Here is a 21,794-nt window from a genome sequence, read left to right as displayed (position 1 = left end):
CGGCCGTTGGCCACGTCACAAACAGCAAGCGAAGGCCCCAGGCTTCCCCCTCTTACCCTCCTGAGCCTCATATGAATAAAAACACACTCAACATGTCAAACTTACTCCCCGCAAAGAATTAATAACGCTGAAGGTTACGCAGCGTTTTATTTTACACTCAATACCACGTACAGTTTAATAGTGACCTAAATTGTCTCGGCTCCTGCTGACAAACAGCTTAAGCGTTTTTCTCCCCTGCGTACACAACTGAGGAAGAGTTTGATCACATTGAATAACACACAATTATCCCCATCAATAAAACACAAATGATGAATTGTAAGAACTCATAAATAGGACCGCAGGTAAAACACTAACTCATACAACTTACAACATTATTCGGCTTCCAACTGTTAATGCAGCTGTTATACATAGAAGGAAAACAATGGGGGAAAATTGGCATTTTCCAAGCGAGAAATAGAAGCACATCACTATATACATGACAAAAGTAAATAAAAACATTTCCTAAACCAATGAAAAAATGGCACTTGTGACAATGTGCTGTTGCAAAGAAAAAAACCGACAGAACAAAGGACACCGACATTCAACCAGAATGCAAGAGTTCAGTTGCTTAGTTGTAAAAAACACCACACTTCAAGTGTAACTAAAGACTGGTTAAGAGGCAGAAATTGGGCAATATTACAGGTGTAGCTACTCAACAACTGCATAATCAACATTCATCTAACTTTGTCTGATTTCAAAGAACATATTCAAGGAAAACCAAATAAAATACTAATCACATTTTATCTAAGGGAAAAAAAAAGTCAAAATGAAGGTAAAGCATCACCAGAAATTGAAGTCCATTCATTAAACAGAGTAAATAGTACAATAAGAAAATGAAAGTAACTGAAGACTTTTTCTTTCTTTCTTTTAAAGGTGCTCAAGGGTTTTTCTTTTAATCTACTTGTGATAGCCGTGTTTCAGCTTTAAACATCGTTCTTGAGCAGGGTTGATTAATGAAGTTAAATCTTGGTGGTACAGCGTAGGAAGAAGAGATAGTTTGTTTAAGTAAAGCTCTAACTGAAAACTTCTGTAGTCCAGAAGCCTTTGCTCTCAATAAGGATTCTGAGCAGAAAGAGGCATAGTATTGGAACATCCAAGGTCACTCTCTTTCATATGCAGTGTTGAAAGTATTAAAAAAAAAAAAAAAAAAAAGTTGTGTTTTTCCTCCATGCAAACTTTCGGCTTAGAAATGAAGGCACAAATGTCCGGCCTTAATAGGAAAAATCCATTAGTTAATAATGGAACTATTAAAGTGATTATGACATCATCCTGCAAAAAGGGACTAGAAATAATGGAAAGCATTTAAACAAGTTATTGTCCAGTGCTATTACGTCCAAATACTAAAAACAGCCTTGATTCCTTACTACAAGCTTCTTACATTTTAAAGAAAGTTCTGAGTAAGGATGAAGGTTGGTACTGAAATTAACCAACACATTAGGAAAACAAATGGCTACCATGACACTTCCTCTCAGTACAGTAATTATTAATGTTTTCTCATTTATGTAACTTGAGCGACAGAAGATTCAGCTTTTCTTGTATGAAGATTCAGCCAGGATAAATATCCACCAAAGCCTCGTTAGCCAGAAAAAAAATTAGGATAAGGAACCAAGAAGTAAGCCAGGGTAGCATGGGTAAAGTGCCTAAAGCTACAAGGAAATTGTCTGCCAATTGTCCTGCATATGCTGACTAAGATAATGAAGCCATGAGGTTACAGTACATTATTTTTCACTAGTAACTTTTTTTTTCCTTTGAGAAAGAAGGATTTTTTTCTGTCACAAGATATATGGCATGGATAACTCAGCTTTGTTATTATCTTTAAGAAAGAGAAGAGCTTTCTGTTAGTTACACCTTTAAAACTTTGGCTTAAGCAGGAAGTGGGTGACTCAAAAATCAATGAATTTTAAGACTGCAAATCATCCAATATTTCAATTTCAACACTAAGAGACTAATCAGAACTGGTTTATTCCTGAACTGAGGGTAGTATACTGCTTTCCTGTTACATGCTGCTCTTCTTCACTCGGTTCTCCACTTTCACAGAGTATTTCAAACTGCCTACCAATTCTGTGTGTCAATAAAACTGTTAACACTGGTACAGGCCAAAATTAGAATTTTTAACAATAGTCTACTTCCTTCCTATTTTTTGTTCTACAGAGAACACTGTAACAGTTCTGTTGGTTATTATATCTGTCCAGAATCATTATCACTTTTCGACCATTTCAGATTTTGTAATTTTAAATGTATGTTTAAAAATACTTTTCTAAACATGACACAGAAAGTACATTAAGTACCTCCAGACAGAGAAAAAAGGAAATCACTATGGGTCTGAGAAAAACGAGGCAGCAGATACAGAAAACTAGCCCGATCCTGGTGAACATTAAGTTTTATACCCAAGAAAACGTTTTCATTTTTAAATTCATTCCAAAGCATAAAGACAGTGTATGCAAACATTTCCTCCTCCATTTTCACTATAGTATAAATATGCATGGCATAGTACATGTCTGGATAGCAACATAGATATTAAGAAAATAGACACTATCTAAATCCTATTAGGAATAAGAAGGCACCACTGATTTGAGGTTGTGTCCAGACATCACATCACTCAGTCCATTTTCCTTTTGATTCTAGCATTCAAGCCAACATTTTTTTTCTGACTAACCTATTTAAACCACTCCTATTCTGGTTTTCTCACCACAAACAACACACATTCATAGTAGTATTTCATCATGGAGAGTTCATTCACAGTGTAAGTTGACAGTACAGATTCTTTTTCCACCTGGAAAAAAAAAGCTCAAGTTTTCAAAACACCCTCTCTTCAAGCACTATACAAGTTTCTCTTAGTATGAAAGAAAATGCTATATATTTACTACCCACTGATTTTTAAGTCCATCTATATACACTTTTCAACAAATGATGAATGTAAATTTGCAACACAATTACACACATTTACCTCTCCTAAAAGTTATTAGTCTGTGGCATTAGCTTGAACTAACTTTAAGGTAAAAAATTATTGAAGGAGTTTGACCGGTCTCTACAAATAGTACTTAGTCCGAACTGTATCTTCTTACCTCTATATGGAATCCATACTGCAGTATAACATTTTTTATATCCTCGTAGCTTAATTCTATAGAAAGCTCATTTGCCAAGTTTTCAAAGTGGTAAAGTAGAGGACCTACAGTACAGAGATACAATGAAAACGCTATAAAAAGACAAACTTCTTTAAAATCAAAAGCACATGCTGAAAGCATGAAGAATGCTAATACCCAGACTCACTAAATTCAAACATGCTGCTATTACTCAAGTATAATTCTTATAAAAAATTTCAGAATCGGGGCAAAATTAAAACCAAATAGTTCAACTGCTTATTCAAGAATGAAGTCTCCTATGCCACCAAACTGTGTTTTCTGTATCCTAAACTTTCCTCCCTTCTAGCACCATTGCTGTCCATACAAAAGAGAAGGCAGGACAGCTGTGGTCTACTCAAGAGCTACGCTCACTATGACTGATCAGTGACTGACGAGTTTCTACCATACAAACTATACAAATGTCTCTCTCTGTCATACTACACAAATGTCTGAGTTTTGTCTCCTAGTCCCTCACCATGGGAGACCTAATAATTTAAGTTTGTATTCTTTCAAACTAGGGCATCCATAAATCTCATTCCCAAACCTTCTACTTCGGAGAATTAATTAGATAACTGACTAAGAAAAAAATTCAAGGATCTCTACAGGCAGAACAAGTTTTATTTTCCTAGGAAAATAGCAAGAAGAATACAGGACACTACACTACTTCTCTATTTAACATCATGTGTTGACTTGTTTTTGACTAACAAACATTTGGACACATGCTGAACACAGTATTATCTTATCTGAGATAATTTTGAAGCCATATGTTTTTAGCTCCACAGAGTCTTCAATACAGACATGTTCATTCCACTACTACTTTCAAGTACTGGATGCCTAGTACTTGTGAGCAAAATGTGAGCAAACGGAAGTCAGGGGTTGCAAGAAGAAAGGTTGGTCACACTTGCCTACATTTATCCATATTCCTCCAGGCTTTAGTATTTTCCATATAGTATCAATATAATCGATAACATTATGTGCCGTATCGATGAAAAAGCAAGTTGCTATGCAGTCCCAAGTATCTGTGCAAGAAGAACAGATTGTATAGATTAAAATTGTCTCTTCCTCTGTAAAAATTCTTCATTTAACACTAATGTTTGTTTACACACACAGGATTTCCTTTAACTAATATAACAGTTGAACACTTTTCATTCAGTTTACAAGTAAACTTTAGTTTATAAGAAACTAAGTGTGAAACGTTTTGTTCTATGCTAAAGACATTTCAGCTTAGACTTCTGCAGTCTACATACATATATATACACACACAACTTCTAGAATATCATACACACATATTCATTAATTATGCATTTTGTAATTCATTCATATACTGTAAAATATAAGAATCATATAACATCCGAAGTCAGAATGGACCTACGAGGGACCACCCAAAAATCAGACCTTGTCTGAGAGTGTTGTAACATTATAACATGTTTTATATAAATGAAAACCCAAGCATTCCATTACTCACTCACCTGTCCTAAGAACCTCATTACCAAACTGTTAAAATACAAATGCAAAAATATCCAGTGATTTTGGGCCTTTCTAGATATATTAATATCTAGGAGAATACTAGCCTGTACACTAGGCTGTACTTCCACAAATCACATAGCTTTAAAACATGCGCATATTTCTCCATTTATTATTTATTAGCAAAATTTAGCAAGCAGGATCTTTCAAGAACTACCTTTTAAAGCATCAGTGTCCCTGTCTGTCTCTAAAAGTACACCTGAATTTGTAAATTTTAAACTTCTGAAATATTAAAAAAAATAAAAATCTCGATTTATTTACAGCAATAGATACTGTAATATAAGACCACATCTTCACAAAAGCAGACAACTGTAAGGAAGGCAACCTGCAAGAAAATACCTGGAAGGCTACCTATGCAAAAAAAAGGTTGATTAAAAACTATTTTATTCTGGTGAAAAACTGCTATAGGAATAAAAAGGATGGAGAGCTGAAGCCAGAAAACAGATATACTAAGAGATAATCCAATACTGTGTGAGGAAAAGAATAGTAAAAGCTATTTAAGCTTACTATATAAGCTTACTTCATGTTTTCTTATTATTTACTCTACCAACTCTGGAAGTGTTAATATACATACAAAAGAAGTGGGTAATTGCTATCTTTGATTAAATCTTGAATATGTAACTGGTAGAGGAAGTATTAAATAAGGTCATCTGCAGGTTAATCCAATAAGAGGTTAGTCACAGAAGCTGCAATGAGGACAGCACAACTAACCTGATATCACAAGAAAAAATATTGGTATTTGTACTAACGTAAATTTCAATCTTTGCTCCTTATCAACCCCATACCACTTCTCTGAAATACTATTAAGTATTACAAGTATATATACTTATACATAATGCTTATATGTATATCCAATAAGTATCTATTTGCTTTTACAATAGAAAACGAATCAATACGAAATACTCGTCTTTATATGTTTTACACTGAAGAAGAAAATGGACTCATTATATTGTTCTTTGAAACACCATTTTTCTAAACCAAGTAAATTTTTCCTAAATACTCCCATGTTGTCTTTTTCTGAAAGAGATGACTGCAACAACCATCTGTTATGTTAGGATGTCTTTTTTTTTTTAATAATCAAAAAGAAAGAAAAAGCTGATTTGGAATAAAACAAATCTTGCTACACCTAGCGCTTCTTCCTTAATGCTTGTACATACAGTTCTATTCTATTTATAATGATTTCTTAACTGCCCCATAACAAATACTCTGAAGATAAAGCTACACGGATCTAAAGGATGCTTTTACTCACTGCACTCAGAGTAAATTTCTTGAAAATCCCCTGCCGTCATAGAGAAGTTTGAACCAGAAGGAAGACTGTGAGGATCAACATCAGGGAAATAAATTGGACGTATCTGATCAGCAGATCTTCTGTTATTGCTAAACTGATGAATCCAGGGATAAAGCTTACATGAGTTAACTTCAGAACATCTGCAAAATATAGAAACGAGAACAATTCAGTTTCAATGAATTACTTACGTATTATCTAGAAATGCAGGTGACAAACTTTCAACATGCATTGTTGTTTTACTGATGAAAAAAACACGTCTCTAAAGCTAGAGGTTTTCTAAAGCACTTACCTAGTTCATAACATTTCAGACAGTTCATCAATTTATGAACAGAACAGAACGCCAGTCTGACACACAACCACAAGTTGGTGCCACACAGTTGGCATGACACAGTAACTACCTTTTGTTCTCTTTTTCTTTTCTCCTTTTTACCATTTTTATCATATTTTCCACTGAAAACTAGTAAGATTCCTTCCTTGGAATTAATGAAATTTGTGATTTGGTATATGTAGTAAAGCTAAGCCTTTTTTTTTCCTGTTCAAAAAAGAGCAACATTAGTACCATGCTTATTTTCACTTTCCTTGGCAACACTGGTTCTAATCTGGCTTTTCTGGCTTTTCTGAACCATAGCCATATGGGTTTTGAAAACAAAAAAGCATTTTTCAGATGCTAACTGAAAGCATGCGTTTAAATTTTAAAAATAATAATCCTATTTTGCAAAGTGTAATAGCTTTGTGCTAGATGTCACTAAGTTAGTAGTATCTGGAGTGTTGCAGTTATGCTATAAGCATATGCTAAGTATGCTGTAAAACAGAATTTGCGGGTTGACATGACCAATTAAGTGAATATCTATTTTTGAAAGTGATAGTAGCATAAAAGCATAGAAATAAACTTTTCCCACAGTCCTGCAAAATCAGAATTTAATTTAAAAAATGAAGAATTTTTCTTTCCCTGTGCATCACTGAATTTTGCAGTCAAGCTCACTTACATGTTACACACACATAGCTAAATATTCAGAGAGAACAAAGGACACATCTGTCCCATAAAAAACACAAATATCTTTGTATTGGAAGCAGTCTTACCATGTTATAGAAAATGCACTCTAGGCTGGTAGATAGGAAACATCTGTGGCAAAGACTTTGAAATAAAAGGTCTTACTTGCTCCATGATGTCATATTTAATTTTATCAATAAAAAACCACAGAACTCCTGTGTTATGAGCAGCAGTATACAGAGCTCATTAACTGTTTCCACACATAATAGATATATAAATATCAGATTTATGCAGTCAATCAAAGAAAACAATTAGGCATAAAGCCCTGATAACATGGGCACCATTTTCTTAAAGACATTTCTGGTTTGGTTGACAAAAAAAAAAAGTTGGCCAACTGCATTAACTATTTCAGCATTCTCCATGGGCTCACAGTCAATTTGTATTAACCTCAGAATATTTTTATGTAACAATGAAATTTTCCAAAAAGCAAGGTAAAGATGAGGTATAAGTAACTCAGAAAGGAAAATGTTCCTGAGCTATAAGGGAAAACACACCTCCCAGTATTTTTTTTCAGCACTAAGTATTTTCATGCAGACTTCCCAATAGTTTCATAAGGAAGTATCAATTTAATATAAGACACAAATCCCTGTCCATAGTCATGCTTGAAAACTCTCCTTTGCACTTCAGCTAAGTACTGCAGTCCTTTAAAATTCCATCCTTTCAACACAAGGTGTTACTGAAGTTAACAGCTTTAACTAAGACTATGATGCATTTTGTTTCTTTCCAAGTAGGGGCAGGTAATTTTTACTGTGCAACATTCAGTCTAAAAATACTGCTCTGCAAAAGATGGCTAGGTCCAATCTTACTTTCAACCACTGATTTCAAAATAAAATCTTGAACTGTTTTCATTCTAAGGCATTCATGGACATGCAATAGATACAATTTATTTCAAATATTCACCACTATTGACCAATCACCAATAGTGACCACTGTAAGGCATTGATGCACTTTCTATGTACAATGCTATGAAATCTCATCCACAGTGAGAAAATCTCACAACTTCAGAGAATTAAGTTTTGTATATATGTTAAAAATCAGCTGTTATCACTCTTCATACAGAAGACTTAAGCTGCTGTATCACGTCTAGAAGTCCACTGTAGAAGTTGGCTTGATATTCAAGGCAGTATTTTGTTTTCCCAAAAATAAACTAAGGTCAGACAGAGGAAGAACGCAGATTCAAACCGTAAGCATACAATAGCAAAATCCTCAATTTTATCAACTGAAAACAAAACTTAATTAAATTTAGATTGTAGTTAAAGGCTAATCTGCAAATTTTTCAAGATTCTTCTTACCCATCCTTAACTATTATGTTCAGCTCATACTGACCATTGCTGTTTCTTCCAGTTTCAGGAAGGCAAACACATCCATTTCAGAAGGCTAACTAGGAACAGACAATTAAGACCAGAACCAAGTTCTCCAATGTCCCTAAAAACTTCCTAGCAGACATCTGATCAGCTAGTTAATGCAAAGACCCTGATCACATCTGGCAGAAAGGAATCAACTGAAATGACTGGAATTTAGTCAGCTTAGCAGTTATCTGTATTCTCTTTCATGCTAATAAGAAAACTTGTAACCGACAACTCACCCAGCAAAGGTGAAGATTACAGAAGCTGAGCAAAACTCAGTTTGGCTGTATAAAAACTAATACTGTTAGCAAGTTTAAGACACATATTTAGCAAAAGGGTGTGTATTTTATATAAATAGTAAATATCACATAAGTGTCAGATGTTAAGAATTACTACTATTGCAAACTAAATATACTTCCAGAAGAATTCCACATATGAACATGCCATATTTAAGGTAGATGAAAAACATGTCATAGGTTTGAACCAATATGACAGCTCACTGGTGCTCCTAAGCATGGTAAATGGATAATTTTATACCACTTTGTATTGCTTCAAACACTCTATAGAGCTAAGAGCCAAAAGGGCTGTAAAGCTAGGTAGGAGGAGGAGGACGACGTGAATTTCTTTCAGTAGCTGCAAGGTATTAAATCAGCTCAGCTGTAACATACAACTGCAGATGACAGTCATTTGAGAATAATGTAAGAAAAAAAGAGTAAATATATTCTTAGCAACTAGCTATTTTCATTGCAGTGACTACCACTGTTTTAACCAGATGTGCAACAGACAAGAAACAGTGTTTGCCGCCAGCCCCCCCCCCCCCTTTTTTTCTTTGAAGAGTAAGCTATAACAAATTTGGTATCATCACAGTCTGTGGAGGACAATCACTGTCTACAAACAGGGCTCAAAATATCATGACAATATAGAATACAAGTTCAGGTGTTTTCATCAGAGAAGAGATTCAGATTGAAGAATCAGCAAACTGTATACTTGGTCTCTGAACTGGCTACAAACTCACCAGGAATACAACAAAACCCAGTCCTCTTTCATATATCCAGACTTCCTACCCTCAATCTTAGAGGAACAATTATATTCAGTGCCTTGTTTCTTCTCTAAAAAGCTCCTTATAAGTAATTTCCATTGCAAGTGACAGAAAACCAAACACTAAAATGTACTTCAGATTAAGCCTACGTAGTGAAATTTATTAATTCAAATTTATAGCATTAGTATAATTGTACAACTATTAACTGTAACATTTTAGCTGTTGTCCAGCAACAGAACTTGCTTACGAAGCTATGTTTGCATAGCAGTTTTTCATTTAGAAACAGTGTCTACGATCTCAGTATGGAACGTGACATTGTAAGAGGTTTCCTCTGCTACTAAACACCACAACTAAATATCATGCATAGTTAGTCCCTATTTGAAACCTGTGAGATAGGTGTGCTTTTTCTTTCAGAAACAGACGTGAAATAAAAACCGTAACACTCAAGATTACACAGGAAATCTGTGATAGAATCCAGACATTTTAAGTTTCATAACTTAAAACCCATGCTCCCTGATGTAATCTTAATGACTTACCCATTTAACTCAGATACGTTTCTCTTCACCCAATTATCCCACTGATTATTTTCATCAAGACATTCTAAAAAATGGTTGCTTGCATCCTGTGTTATGAATTACAAACCTATTCTTTTGAGTTTTATTTATTCAACTTTCTCATTTATAATTTTGCCTCACTCATTCATACCTGTAAGTTTTGACCAGAAAGTAAAACATAAGCTATGTACCTGTTGAGTACAAAGTTAGAAGAAAAGAGCATAAAGAGGCTCCATTCGTTTCCTTGGCAAGCATAACCGAGCCTAGCTATTTCCCACGCCAATCTACCTAGCCCAGCACCAGGTACCAGGATATTGACTTTGGAGAAATCCCTGCAACAGAACAAAAACAACAGTTAAATCTTTATCTGATACTTCTTAATAAAACTTACAGAGGCTCAGTCAAACATTTTTCCCATATATTTAGATATTATAAATATTTCCTGTATGATTTTACTTCTTAAAGGCAAATGGAGCTAGTTCATGTCAGATCAGTTAATTTACAGTCAAAATAACTCACAGAAAATGACACAAAAGAACATAAGCAACCCTTATTGAATAAAGTGCATAATTACAAAACAAAATACTTCTTTTGAAAACTTTTAGTTATCAAACTAAAACAATCGCCTAAGTGAATTGCAGGAAGGAAGACCATGATTATATATCACCATTTCTTTTTCTGTGGTGCCCACTGATAGCTCCTAAATATTATGGAAATCTTCTTAACATTGCATTGAAAAATAAACAAGCATTTTGACGTCAGCAAAACTTCCATGATCTGATGAGCAAATCAGACTGCAAACTTACAAGTAGCTACCTTCTCAGCAACTAAGGGTGTTAAATGTGCTCTTCACCAACTCCACTCCAGTCAATACAGTTCACCAACTGGTGAATGCTGTTCACCAACTCCAATCCAGTGACACAGGATTTCCTAAACCAAAGTACAACACAGCTCTCTACCTCTTTCCTGTAACTAGACATCTATTTTCTAGACTAGACTATACTAGACTATACTATATACTAGACTATACTAGACTAGACTATACATTTCCTGTAACTAGACATCATCTGAAGAATACTGGAAGATGTCCAGCACTGTGTGGTTACCAAGAGATTTAGAAAACCCCCTCCCATCTTCCAAGTCCAATAGCTAATAAATAGAAGAACTAAGAATCTAAAACCTTTTCCTCCTCCAGGCAGAAATGCAGTACACACATATTCTAATCGGTATATTTGCATCACAACGCAATCAAACCTGCACTACTGAATCAAAAACACTCTCACACAAAGCTGAAAAGATACGCCATCTAAAAATCATTTTCCAGTTTCAGTCCTGAAAAAAGACTTTTTAATTTCATATACCAAAAACACTAGTTCACCTTCTCTTTTGCATGTTACCTTCAAAGACAAACATACATGTACGTATATATGCAAGTATGTGAAGGAAGCCACAATAAACATTTCAAAGAATACGATGAAGAAAGCAAAATACAAAGCCTCTTACTATTTAAAAATTCAGGATGCCAGAAAGGGTTCAAAAGACCTTGTATGCTGCGTAATCACGAAGATGAGTCTGGGAGGTACGTAAATTCTAAAAAGCAGTATATGAATGTGATGACCCTAACACAGGAGTAAGTACTATCCTTGTCTAAAGGCCGCACAAACTAACGAAGCAGTTTTAACAGTGCCTTTTGGTGTACAGCTTAATCATGTAACCAGTGAATCCTTCCAAACTGAAAAATCATGTATCCTTTCATTCCTGATTTTCATTCCAGTATACATACAGATATTTTGTTTTCTAATTATCGAGAAACAGGAAGCCAAGACTTTGCTATTATTTTAGAGTACTTCTGTGAAGTAACAATTCTCCTCACCTCTCTCCTAGATGAAAAACCTAAAGCTAACCATACGCTAGCTATGAAGTCTTACGCCACTTCCAAGAATATATTCCATTAATCAAAAAAGGCATTTTTTCTTAAAACAACCTAATGAAAAGTGTTGTACAGGCGTAATTACAGCTTATAATTCAACATTTATTTATTCATCCAAAAAAATATTCCTCCAAAGATATAGCCCCAAACAGACAAGTAAGCTGATTTTTAATTCCAAGCAATTTACCTGTACCTTTTTTCCTTTTTTAAATAATATAAAGTTTTTGCATTTCTGAACTAGTTTCCCAAATTCCCTCTCTAGAAAATAGTTGATTTTAACTGCACTTTCCTTTGCACTTTTATTAAGGGAGTAAAGTCTAATTTAATTTCTACCTGTAGTCTTTGCATCAATTGCTAGCGACTGATGCTGGCCACCAACTTCATTTCAGTATACAGAACACAAAAAAAAAACCATAAAATCTGAGTCCAAGAGCATTGACATTAGTATTCCAAAACAGTTCAAGAGCATTTTTTTGATCTCTCATCCAGTAAATTAGGTATACATCAAACTCATATTTAAAAAATAGTGAGCATCGAAAGTGTTCTGATATCAAAAAAGTGCTCAAATACCTTTTGTTAATCAAGATTTAAATGGAATTACTAGTGACAAACTGTGATGAATTAAAAAAAAAAAAAAAAGAAGGCATGAAACCAATGGTAGTAGGAACACTCCAATGCCCTATACTATTTTTAAACCACTAACACTAAATATTTAACTGCATGGAAACAATTTTCTTAACGGCTGAATAGTCGTAAGACAACTAAAGAAGCAAGAAAAACCTGCCTTCCTATGGTAGATATGCAATTGCAGCAACAGCACAGATCATAAAAAGACATAACCCCAGACTGTGATAACTGATAGTAACAACCAACAGTGATCCACAGTCAAACTAGCCTTGAACTAGCAAGCAGTAGCAGGCTTTCTAAAACACAAGTGTGGTACTGGTCAGAAACATAAAATGGGTACCTAACATGCTTAAAAACCTGTGGGGTACTAAGAGAGAACTATTGCTAACCTACTGGGATGTGGGGCTGACAGACGAGGAAGAGGTCTAACATTGGACTGCTTGGATCAACTATTGATCCTGCAGCAACCTCTCAGATAGAGGACAAATACTGGAAACAACTACAATCTCTCATGTGATTATTGTACTGCATTTTGCAGTGTGATATATCATCAGTTTTTAAAAGTTCAATGCTATTAATGAAGATTTAAACTGGGTATCATTTTTAAGGGGAAAACTATATATGTTAAAAAGAGGTCAATTGCACTTTAACAAAACAAAAAGGTGGTGTTGAAGCAGTAAACTGAGGTTAAGCAAAAAAAAAAATTAGCATGTGCAAACAGAAACCTTTTTCATAAGAAACACTGAAATTCAATGTTATCTAATGATAAGAAGGGATCAGAAATATACAGCCTGTAGAGAGAAGGTCGATGGAAACACTGGCAAAGAATCACACTGTGGGATTCAGACTCATTCTTCACTGGTGTCTTATCTGCAATATTTGTAAATTTAGACAGTGAACACATCCAGTTCTCAGTATTTTTCACTCTTTTACTGTAGTCTAATTTCAGAGTGTTTTTTTTAAATACAACTCCTTTTCAAATAACATACTGAATAATGAAGTTAGCTAAAAAGTAAAATCACTTGAAAAGCAACTCTTCTTCAAAGTTGTTAGTTTAGGCTTACACACTTCCACAGACTTCAGTGGATTTACATGCATCAGTGGACTGGAGTAACACTGAAGATAACACTTGCTCTTAAATCCAATGTTTAAAGCAAAGTTTCAGCTAAATCACAGATCTGGATTAAAAACCCTAGGTGGACAGATGTATTTTATGTTAAATAAAATTGTATAAAGCAGAAGCTTTAAAGTCACTAAATTGTGTCAGAGTGCATGCAAAAAGCCCTTAGGACTAAGAATTAAAATTAAATTAATTTCCCCAAATTAACAGGAAACTAAACACTGGCCACACTTCTGAGCTGTCCTGACAGTATCTTGAAAATAAACTAAACTGCTGAACTAGAAAATACATTTAAATTTCAAGTTACAGCTGGTTTCAGAGGCCAATTTAATGAATAGAAGCTTGGAGAAAATACCTAAGCCATGGAAATTAATCTTCTAATTTAAAGGTTAACCATTTCTTTGGTTCCTTTCTGACAAGAAATTGGATCATAATGTCCTTTCAAATAAGTAGAAATGTTAACAGCAGAAAAAAAAAAAACAAAGGCGATGCCAAAAAGGAGGATGCTTACTTAGATTTTCAACTTTATGTTTCCCCATAAAAACACTTTAACAATCACATTCCATCAAGAAATAAAAATGTTTTACTATTTTCTCCTACAGAAAACAGTGATTATAGTTCATTCAGGTCTAAGAAATTCAGATGGGTTCATTAAAAGGCAGATAATTCTGCGAGCTGAAACGTATGATGAAATTCCAACATAATTAATGCAGGAAATCTACTGCTTCTTCAGGAAGAGTTTTATCTAATGGAACTTCACTTCAAACTGCGTTGTTGATGCTAGTAACATTTTCTGTACTAAGCAGAAAGAAGGAATTACTTCTGAAGAGGAACAAAAGGCAGAAACAGCTTTTACCTTCTGATTTTAGTTTTAGATGACAGTCTTGTCAGAGGACTGGACTGAAACAAAAGATAACAGTAATTCCTACTCAAAAGAGTGTTCAAATTTACAGCTGCTTTCAACCACTGCTCACATCTCTTCCACATCCCAGAAGAGCAAGCATATAAAGCACCTTACCACTTCCATTGCCTATCAACAGAACTGAAGCAGGCGAGACTTGCAGAGAATAGCAACTACACAACACCTACATGCATGAAGCAAATCATATTTGGACAGTTTCAAAAATTTATATTCCTTTTTCATATAACTCTAGCGTAAGGAACCAATACAAATGATGTTGACCAGAAGCAGAATATACAAGTCCAATGAAGCCATTAAAAAAAACAAGAGATTGACTGTAGGGACAGTCTCTCTAAAGTATTTGTTCTCCATCTTTTTCACTGCAAGATACATCCAGGCAAATCTGCTTTGATTACCAAGTGCCAACACAATTACAGGAAGCTCACATGAAATATCTGAAGTGATACATCCACCCTGAAATAAGGTAGCCAAAAGCAAAAGAGAAACCAAGCAATCTGCCTGGTGTTGCCATTTGATCATACCAGATTCCACTTCATGTTCTGCTATCGCTAAGTGAAAACTAAACAATAGCTGGTGTAAAGTACGTAACTTGGTACAACTGCGTTATTAGTGACCTCTGAGAAAGAATATCCACAATTAACAGCCAGCTAAATCAAAAGCTTAGTTCTGGCCTATTATATTTTATAAATACAAAGTTAACAAATTTTACCATTACAAGTTTAAACTGAAATGTACTTTCTGGCTAAATAGCAGAATCCTTAACTACGCAATTCTTACAGCAGCTGTTTCTTCCTAGCTTCCACCAGCACACTTCTACTTAAATTTATGTAAAAGAAACCACACATTACTATTTAGGCAGTGTGCATTGCTTTCTGTTTTTTTTTTTTTAAAAAAACATGCCAACACAGTTACAAAGGTGCCGAAACAAGTGCAGCAGTTTTTATAAAACTGGTAACTTCTGTTTGAAACTAAGGCTAGAAATACATAACTGTAACAAAACTATATAGGAGGTTACAACACTTCTTCCCTCCTTTCACCTTCCAGGACAAAGTGCAATTCTCATACTTGCTGCTGTCACAAGTGCCTTTCCCTTTATCAAGCCTGTCTGAATTTAAGCAGCTTTTGGACTGTGCGCTTAGTCACATGGTCTGAAATTTTGGGTAGACCTGTGTGGAGCCAGGAGTTGGACTTGATGATCCTTATGGGTCCCTTCCAGCTTGGGATATTCTATGATTCCATGATTCTGTGATCTGCAGCATGCACACTGAGAATCTACTAACCTGCAAACACGACCTCACTGAGCACAACTGAATTAACTTCATGACCTTCTAAGGTCTATTACTTGAAAAGTGAACAGAATACAATCAGTTGTATCAAGCCACAGGAAAAAAAAAATCCTGGCTTACTATTTGTGAAGTTTAAGATCTTGCTCTTTTCAATATGTTCTATTAAGAACAAACTCTCTTGATTAAACAGTAAATTCCACATTCACAGCAATTTCTATACCTTTAAATTCAAACTTTTCATTACTCCATAAAAACTTTCTTAGATTTGTGCAACAGTGTATGCCCACATTAAAAAAAAAAAAAAAAAGAATCTTAAACACTATTACCATCTTTCTTTTGGAAAGTTCTTTACAATTTCACTAATGATTGGCTGGTAGCAGGAATCTCTCTCAGGCTTTCCCTCTTCGCTCCAGTCTCTCACAAATTGTTTCAAGGTGGATTTCAATTTATCCATATCAAACGTTGAAGCTGGTGTAATCTTCCCTCTTCCCTGATTAAAGTGGGGGAAAAAAAAAGTTAATGGAAAAATGCATCAAATATCCTTAGCCTTGAAGAATAAAAAGTAAATCATAAACAGACAAATGTCATGCTGTAACGGCTGTTGAGAGTTTTAGCTGACAAAGAAGTCTTTCACTTCTGAGGCCAGTGCTTATATCCAGACTAGAACACTAAATGAATCGAGTTTGGTGGTCTCAGTGAGGCACCCAAGAGAGTAGGTTCTTCCACATCACAAAAGCAATAAATAGTATGGCACAGCAGAGCACAGCTCGTAGTCCTTATTCATGAAAGGACCAGGGTTTAGCTAGCGCAAAGGCTGAACTGCTTACCCTGAGATGATGATCTCTTTAGGTACTAATGAGGCAGCACTGAGAAGCTCACACCAGAGCTGCCCATTACTGTACCTTGCCTGTAGATACCAAAAAGGACTTCAGTTTCCATCTCTGCCACTCTTTTAACCCTGAATGCAAATTATTTTTTTTTATATAGATGCCACACTGAAAAAGCAGATAAATAGTTAAAAAGTTTTACAGGTGATAACATTCAGAATATTTGGCCTAACTAAAACTGTAACTGATTTAGGACGCCATAACATAAAAGAACCTACAGAAAAACAGAGAATGCCATTTATGCTGTACATAGTTAACTGAAATATTAACTTTAAAATGTAACTAGGGTAGAGCTAGAACCCTGGAGCAAAAAAAGGGTTTGTTTTGTTTTTCTTAAAAAAATAAATAAATCAGTGATTACTGTCATTTGCCAAATTCACAATTAGTTTTTGTAAGAGGAACTACAAATACTAACAACATTGTTTTCTTAACATCAGCTCTACAAGATGTTTAAGATAAGAGTAAGAAAATGTAAGCAGTCAGGAATTCACAGAGGAGAAAGCAAAGAGGGCAAAAGTTAAGAAAGCTGGAGATCTAAAGGCATGATAAACAAATGTAGAAAATCCCAAGGCATACAGAATTTAATTTTGTAGTATGAAAAAGTCCATTTTAACATACGTCTTCTCCATATTCTTTGTTTTCAAACATATGAACGCAGTCATTCACAATGGTATGTAGTATTTCTTGATTATGATCGATGCATTTCCGAATCTTGTCAAGGTGAGGAAGGAATTGAGGAAGAAGACACTGTTGGTTAGCTGGGAGAGATTTAAACTGCCTCTCTGTTCTGTTCACTCGTTCACGCATATTCGTTCTAAAAAGCAAAAAGTTTAAGGTCTTTAGAAATCAGCAGAAATAAATGCACCAAGAGCAAGTAATTCATTCTAAGCTACACCGGTTAGAGTTATTAATTTATTTAAACTTAGAAAATTTACAGACAATGAACTGCTTATTAAAGAACAAGTTTTCAGGAAATTTTTAGGCAAAATGTTTGTTTTAAGCACTAGTTCTACATCATTATCATTTTAACATCTTACAGTTTAGGATGGCCATTATTTTATTCTTACCATCCCATCACCCTTGCTAGCACAGGTGATCACTACCTTAATATATGGATTAACAAAATTTAATGAACAACCAAAAATAGCTATAATGTTTCCCAAATCCAATTTAAATTGAATGAAGCAGCTGAATTATGTGGTAACCTTTGGAATAACAAGAGCTGGTTACGGAGTAAGAATAGGTATCCTCAAAATCAATTGCTTCTGAAGGAGCCATAAAAGTGAAGACTAGATGTCGACACAGTTCTGGTATGCCAACTAAGATACTAAACTACCTTAACAACATATTCCCACAAGTATGAGTACTGTGAATTTGATGTAACTAATATGAGCTAAACATAACTCTTCCTTTTCCCAAAGTAACAATTTCACAAAAAAAGGTTAAGCTGCTGCCAAGAGAAAGAGGATTTATTATTATTATTTTTTTCTTCCCTTTCCTTTCTCTTCCTTCTCCTAACCTGAACAGTTTAAGTTTAACACCATGTGACAGTTCTGGCATTCATCAGGCCTGCCATAAAGCTGGTTTGACTTGCTAACTGTGAAGAGAGCTCTATAGGATAGCTCTATTTGATTTCTGACAGTTTAGTAAGTCAAGCTGGCTAAGCACAGGGTCATAGCAACTCTGGGAGGGAGAGGCTGTGATGCCAGGTCAAGGGAGATTGCCCCTTTTGGCAGGAGCAAATCATTTTATTGAGTTAAGCCATCTTGCAGTTTCTCAAACTTTCATGTCATCGTACTGCTGTAGAGTTGAGAACTAGCAATCAGAGACTGCAAGGTACTGACTTGCTTTTGACTGGGTTAGAGTTAATTTTCCCTACAGCAGCTCATATAGCGCTATATCTTGGATTTGTCACCAAAACAGTGTTGATAACACACAGATGTTTTAGCTGTTGCTTGTTTGCATCACGGCTTTCTTTCTCATGCTGCCCTACCAGTGAGGAGGCTAGAGGTACACAAGAAGCTTGGAGGGGACACAACCAGGACAGCTGGCCCAGACTGGCCAAAGGGATATCCCCTACCATATGATGCTATGGTCAGCAATGAAAGTTGGGTAAAAGGAGGAGGAAAGGGAGGTATTCACAGTTATAGCACCTGCCTTCCCCAGTAGCTATTACATGTGACGAAGCTCCGCTTTCCTGGAAATGGGTAAACATCTCTCTGGTCATGGGAAGTCATGAATGCATTGTTTATTTTGCTTTGCATGGTTACACAGCTTTTGCTTTACCTATTAACTGTCTGCATCTCAACCCATGAGTTTTCTCTCTTTTACCCCTTCCTCTCTTTTCTCAATTATGCTGTGGGAGAGTGAGCAAGCCACTGTGTGGGGCTCAGCTGCCCACAACAGGTGTAGCTGCTATGATTTTAGTTGCAACCTCGGACTGGAAATTTGACCAGTTAACGTTTCCAACATTTCATTTATACTACTGAAAGTGTTCATTTTAATATATACACAGGGTTTAAGTGACATTTAAAAAATAAAGTAGAAAAGATCAGTAAGAAAAATAAACTGATCCTCTATATAAAACATGTCTCATTATCAACATCTGTTGGATGCTTTGTCAGTAATGTCCTTTGAATCATTCTCCATCCTTTTAATGATGAGTTGACACCTGTTAGCAGAATGAATAATTCACGGAAATCAGAAGAACTACATGGGATTAATTTAGGTCCGTATGTCTGCTAACCTTAATCGGGACTGAAATGAAAACGTGTTTTTGCCTTGTTCATACGGGTGCTTCCACACAAATAATTTTTAACTACCAACATATGTAATTCCACTTAAAGTCAGATTTATTTCTCTGAAGCAGAATTTATTCAATTCCTACAGTAGAATTTGAGTCATATCCTTTCATTACACTTTCCTACTGAAATTGAAGGATTCAAAAGCAACCCAGAATCATAACTTGAGCATGAGGTTGACAGGGATGTTCCTGCTTTCTGAGGCCAGAAGATACAGTTACATCACTGACATCAGTAAATGACAGCTGTCTGTTATTAGAGAATTCTGTACAGAGAAAAAATCCAAGGTGTCATCCAGTCCAACCTCCTGCTCAAACATAAATCCTGGAAAACAAAAAAATCCATGATACAGAAATAATAAGCAAAAAAAATACTTAAAATGTCGCTTACTCATCCGAAAAACCTAACTGTCACTTAAAAGTTCTGGGTATGCTTGTCTGACATCAACAAAAAGCAGTTCAGTGCATAATAATGACTCAGGTGACAGGGTCTGTCAGCAGGAGTATACAATATGCAGCATAGCTACGTCCTAAATCTACTTCTAAAGCCTAAAGTAACATTTGGGTTTACCAAAATACTAAAGACGAGTGGACTTTTTCAGCCAGTCCCACCCCTTTTCTCTGTCATTGGAATGCGTTGTTATCCCTTCACTGAAGTTGGTTATTTCCGACTTTTATCTCATTCCTAAAGGCCCAATGAACCCCCCTTTTTTTTTTTTTGACTGAAAAAAAAAACACGTTTTTCAAACGTTTAGAGAGCTAAGCTTATTAGAAAATGGCATCCATTAGCCCTATTACGAGGGCTCATCTGCCGTACAAATTAACAAATCTTTCGGAAATTTCTCCAGTGAGGAAAGCATCCTTTTCGCCTCTTTGAGGGCAGGGCCCTTCTGAACGCTTCACAAACCGTTTTGGCGTTTTATCTGAGACGAGGCGACCTTCCGGACCCTCGCTCCAGGCGTTTTGCCGCGTGTTTGTTTAAACGTTAAGCCCTGTCGCCGACAAAGCCCCCGGGACGGCTCTGCGCGAACCCACGGACGCGAGGGCCGGGCCGGTCGGTGGGGTAGGGGGTCCGCCCGCAGCACCCCCGCGGTGCCGGTTACCCGTAGTATCGGAAGGCGTTGATGATCCTGCGGAAGTGCTCCCGCTCCATGCGCTCCTCCTCCGCCTCCTCCTCCGCCCGGGCCGCCGCCGCCAGCGCTCTGGGCTCGTGCGGCTGCCGCCGCCGCCGCTCGTCGCCGCGCTCGGCCGCCCGCTCGGCCTGCCGCTCGCCGCCCCCGCCGCCCGCGCCCTCCGCCGGCCACGGCAGCTGCTCGCGCTCCTCCTCGTGGCCCCGCCGCAGCCCCCTGCGCATAGCCTTGGCGGGCGGGTCCCTCTCTCCCCGGGGCGGCGGCGGCGGCAGCGCCGGCTGCGCTTTGCGGGACACGGCGCACGCGGCCGACATCCCCCCGCCGCCCGCCCGCAACGGTCGCGCACGGGCGCTCGCTTCCGGCGAGGGGCGGCCCCGCGGCGAGCGCCGGCCCAGGGGGAGTATCGCGAGAGCGTGCGCGGCGCCGTGACAGGAGGGGAGAGGAGGGGCGCGGCGGCTGGCGCAGGCGTGGTGCTGCCGGCGGGCGGTGCCGCCCAGCACTACAGGGAGGGGCCCGCCGTTTGTCTGGGGGGGAGGGGTTTGGCACGGGCACTCCGTGCTCTCGGAGCACTGCTGCCACACGGCTCCGTAGCAGGGGGTCCATCCCTCCCCCAGGAGCAAACTGCTCCAGCACGGGTCCCCCACGGGCAGCAGCTCCCCCCAGACCCCTGCTCCTGCGTGGGCTCCTCTCCACGGGCTGCAGCTCCGGCCCGGGGCCTGCTCCTGCGGGGGCTCTCCATGGGCCGCAGCCTCCTCCAGGCCACATCCACCTGCTCCACCGGGGGCTCCTCCACGGGGGGGCTGCAGCGTGGAGATCTGCTCCATGTGGGACCCGTGGGCTGCAGGGGGACAGCCTGCTCCACCAGGGGCCTCTCCACAGGCTGCAGGGGAACTGCTGCTGCAGCGCATGGAGCACCTCCTGCCCTCCTGCTGCACTGACCCTGGGGTCTGCAGGGCTGCTTCTCACTCCTCTCTCCCATCTGCTGTTGCACAGCAGTTTTTTCTTCCTGCTTCAATCTGCTCTCCCAGAGGCCCAAAAAGAACTGCTCACTGGCTTGGCTCTGGTCAGCAGTGGGTCCCTTTTGGAGCAGGCTGTGAACAGAACGTGGGGCGGATGCTGGGCTCTGCTC

General features: G+C 37.6%; 1 protein-coding gene across 1 annotated transcript; it reads right to left on the bottom strand.

The window, feature by feature from the left end:
* Window positions 1-128: 128 nt before the first annotated feature.
* CARNMT1 (carnosine N-methyltransferase 1) lies at window positions 129-20,994 on the bottom strand. Its single transcript, XM_040540001.1, has 8 exons — window positions 20,639-20,994; window positions 17,354-17,549; window positions 16,175-16,338; window positions 10,155-10,295; window positions 5,935-6,113; window positions 4,067-4,180; window positions 3,105-3,208; window positions 129-2,812 (listed from the first exon to the last, which is right to left on the bottom strand). Exons 1-8 carry the CDS (start codon window positions 20,977-20,979, stop codon window positions 2,711-2,713), a joined length of 1,341 nt encoding a protein of 446 aa, XP_040395935.1. The 5' UTR covers window positions 20,980-20,994; the 3' UTR covers window positions 129-2,710.
* Window positions 20,995-21,794: the final 800 nt, after the last annotated feature.

The sequence above is a fragment of the Cygnus olor genome, chromosome Z, assembly GCF_009769625.2.
Source record: "Cygnus olor isolate bCygOlo1 chromosome Z, bCygOlo1.pri.v2, whole genome shotgun sequence".
Lineage (NCBI taxonomy): Eukaryota > Metazoa > Chordata > Aves > Anseriformes > Anatidae > Cygnus > Cygnus olor.
The sequence above is the reverse complement of the archived record's forward strand: the minus strand, read 5'-3'. Positions and strand labels throughout refer to the sequence as shown.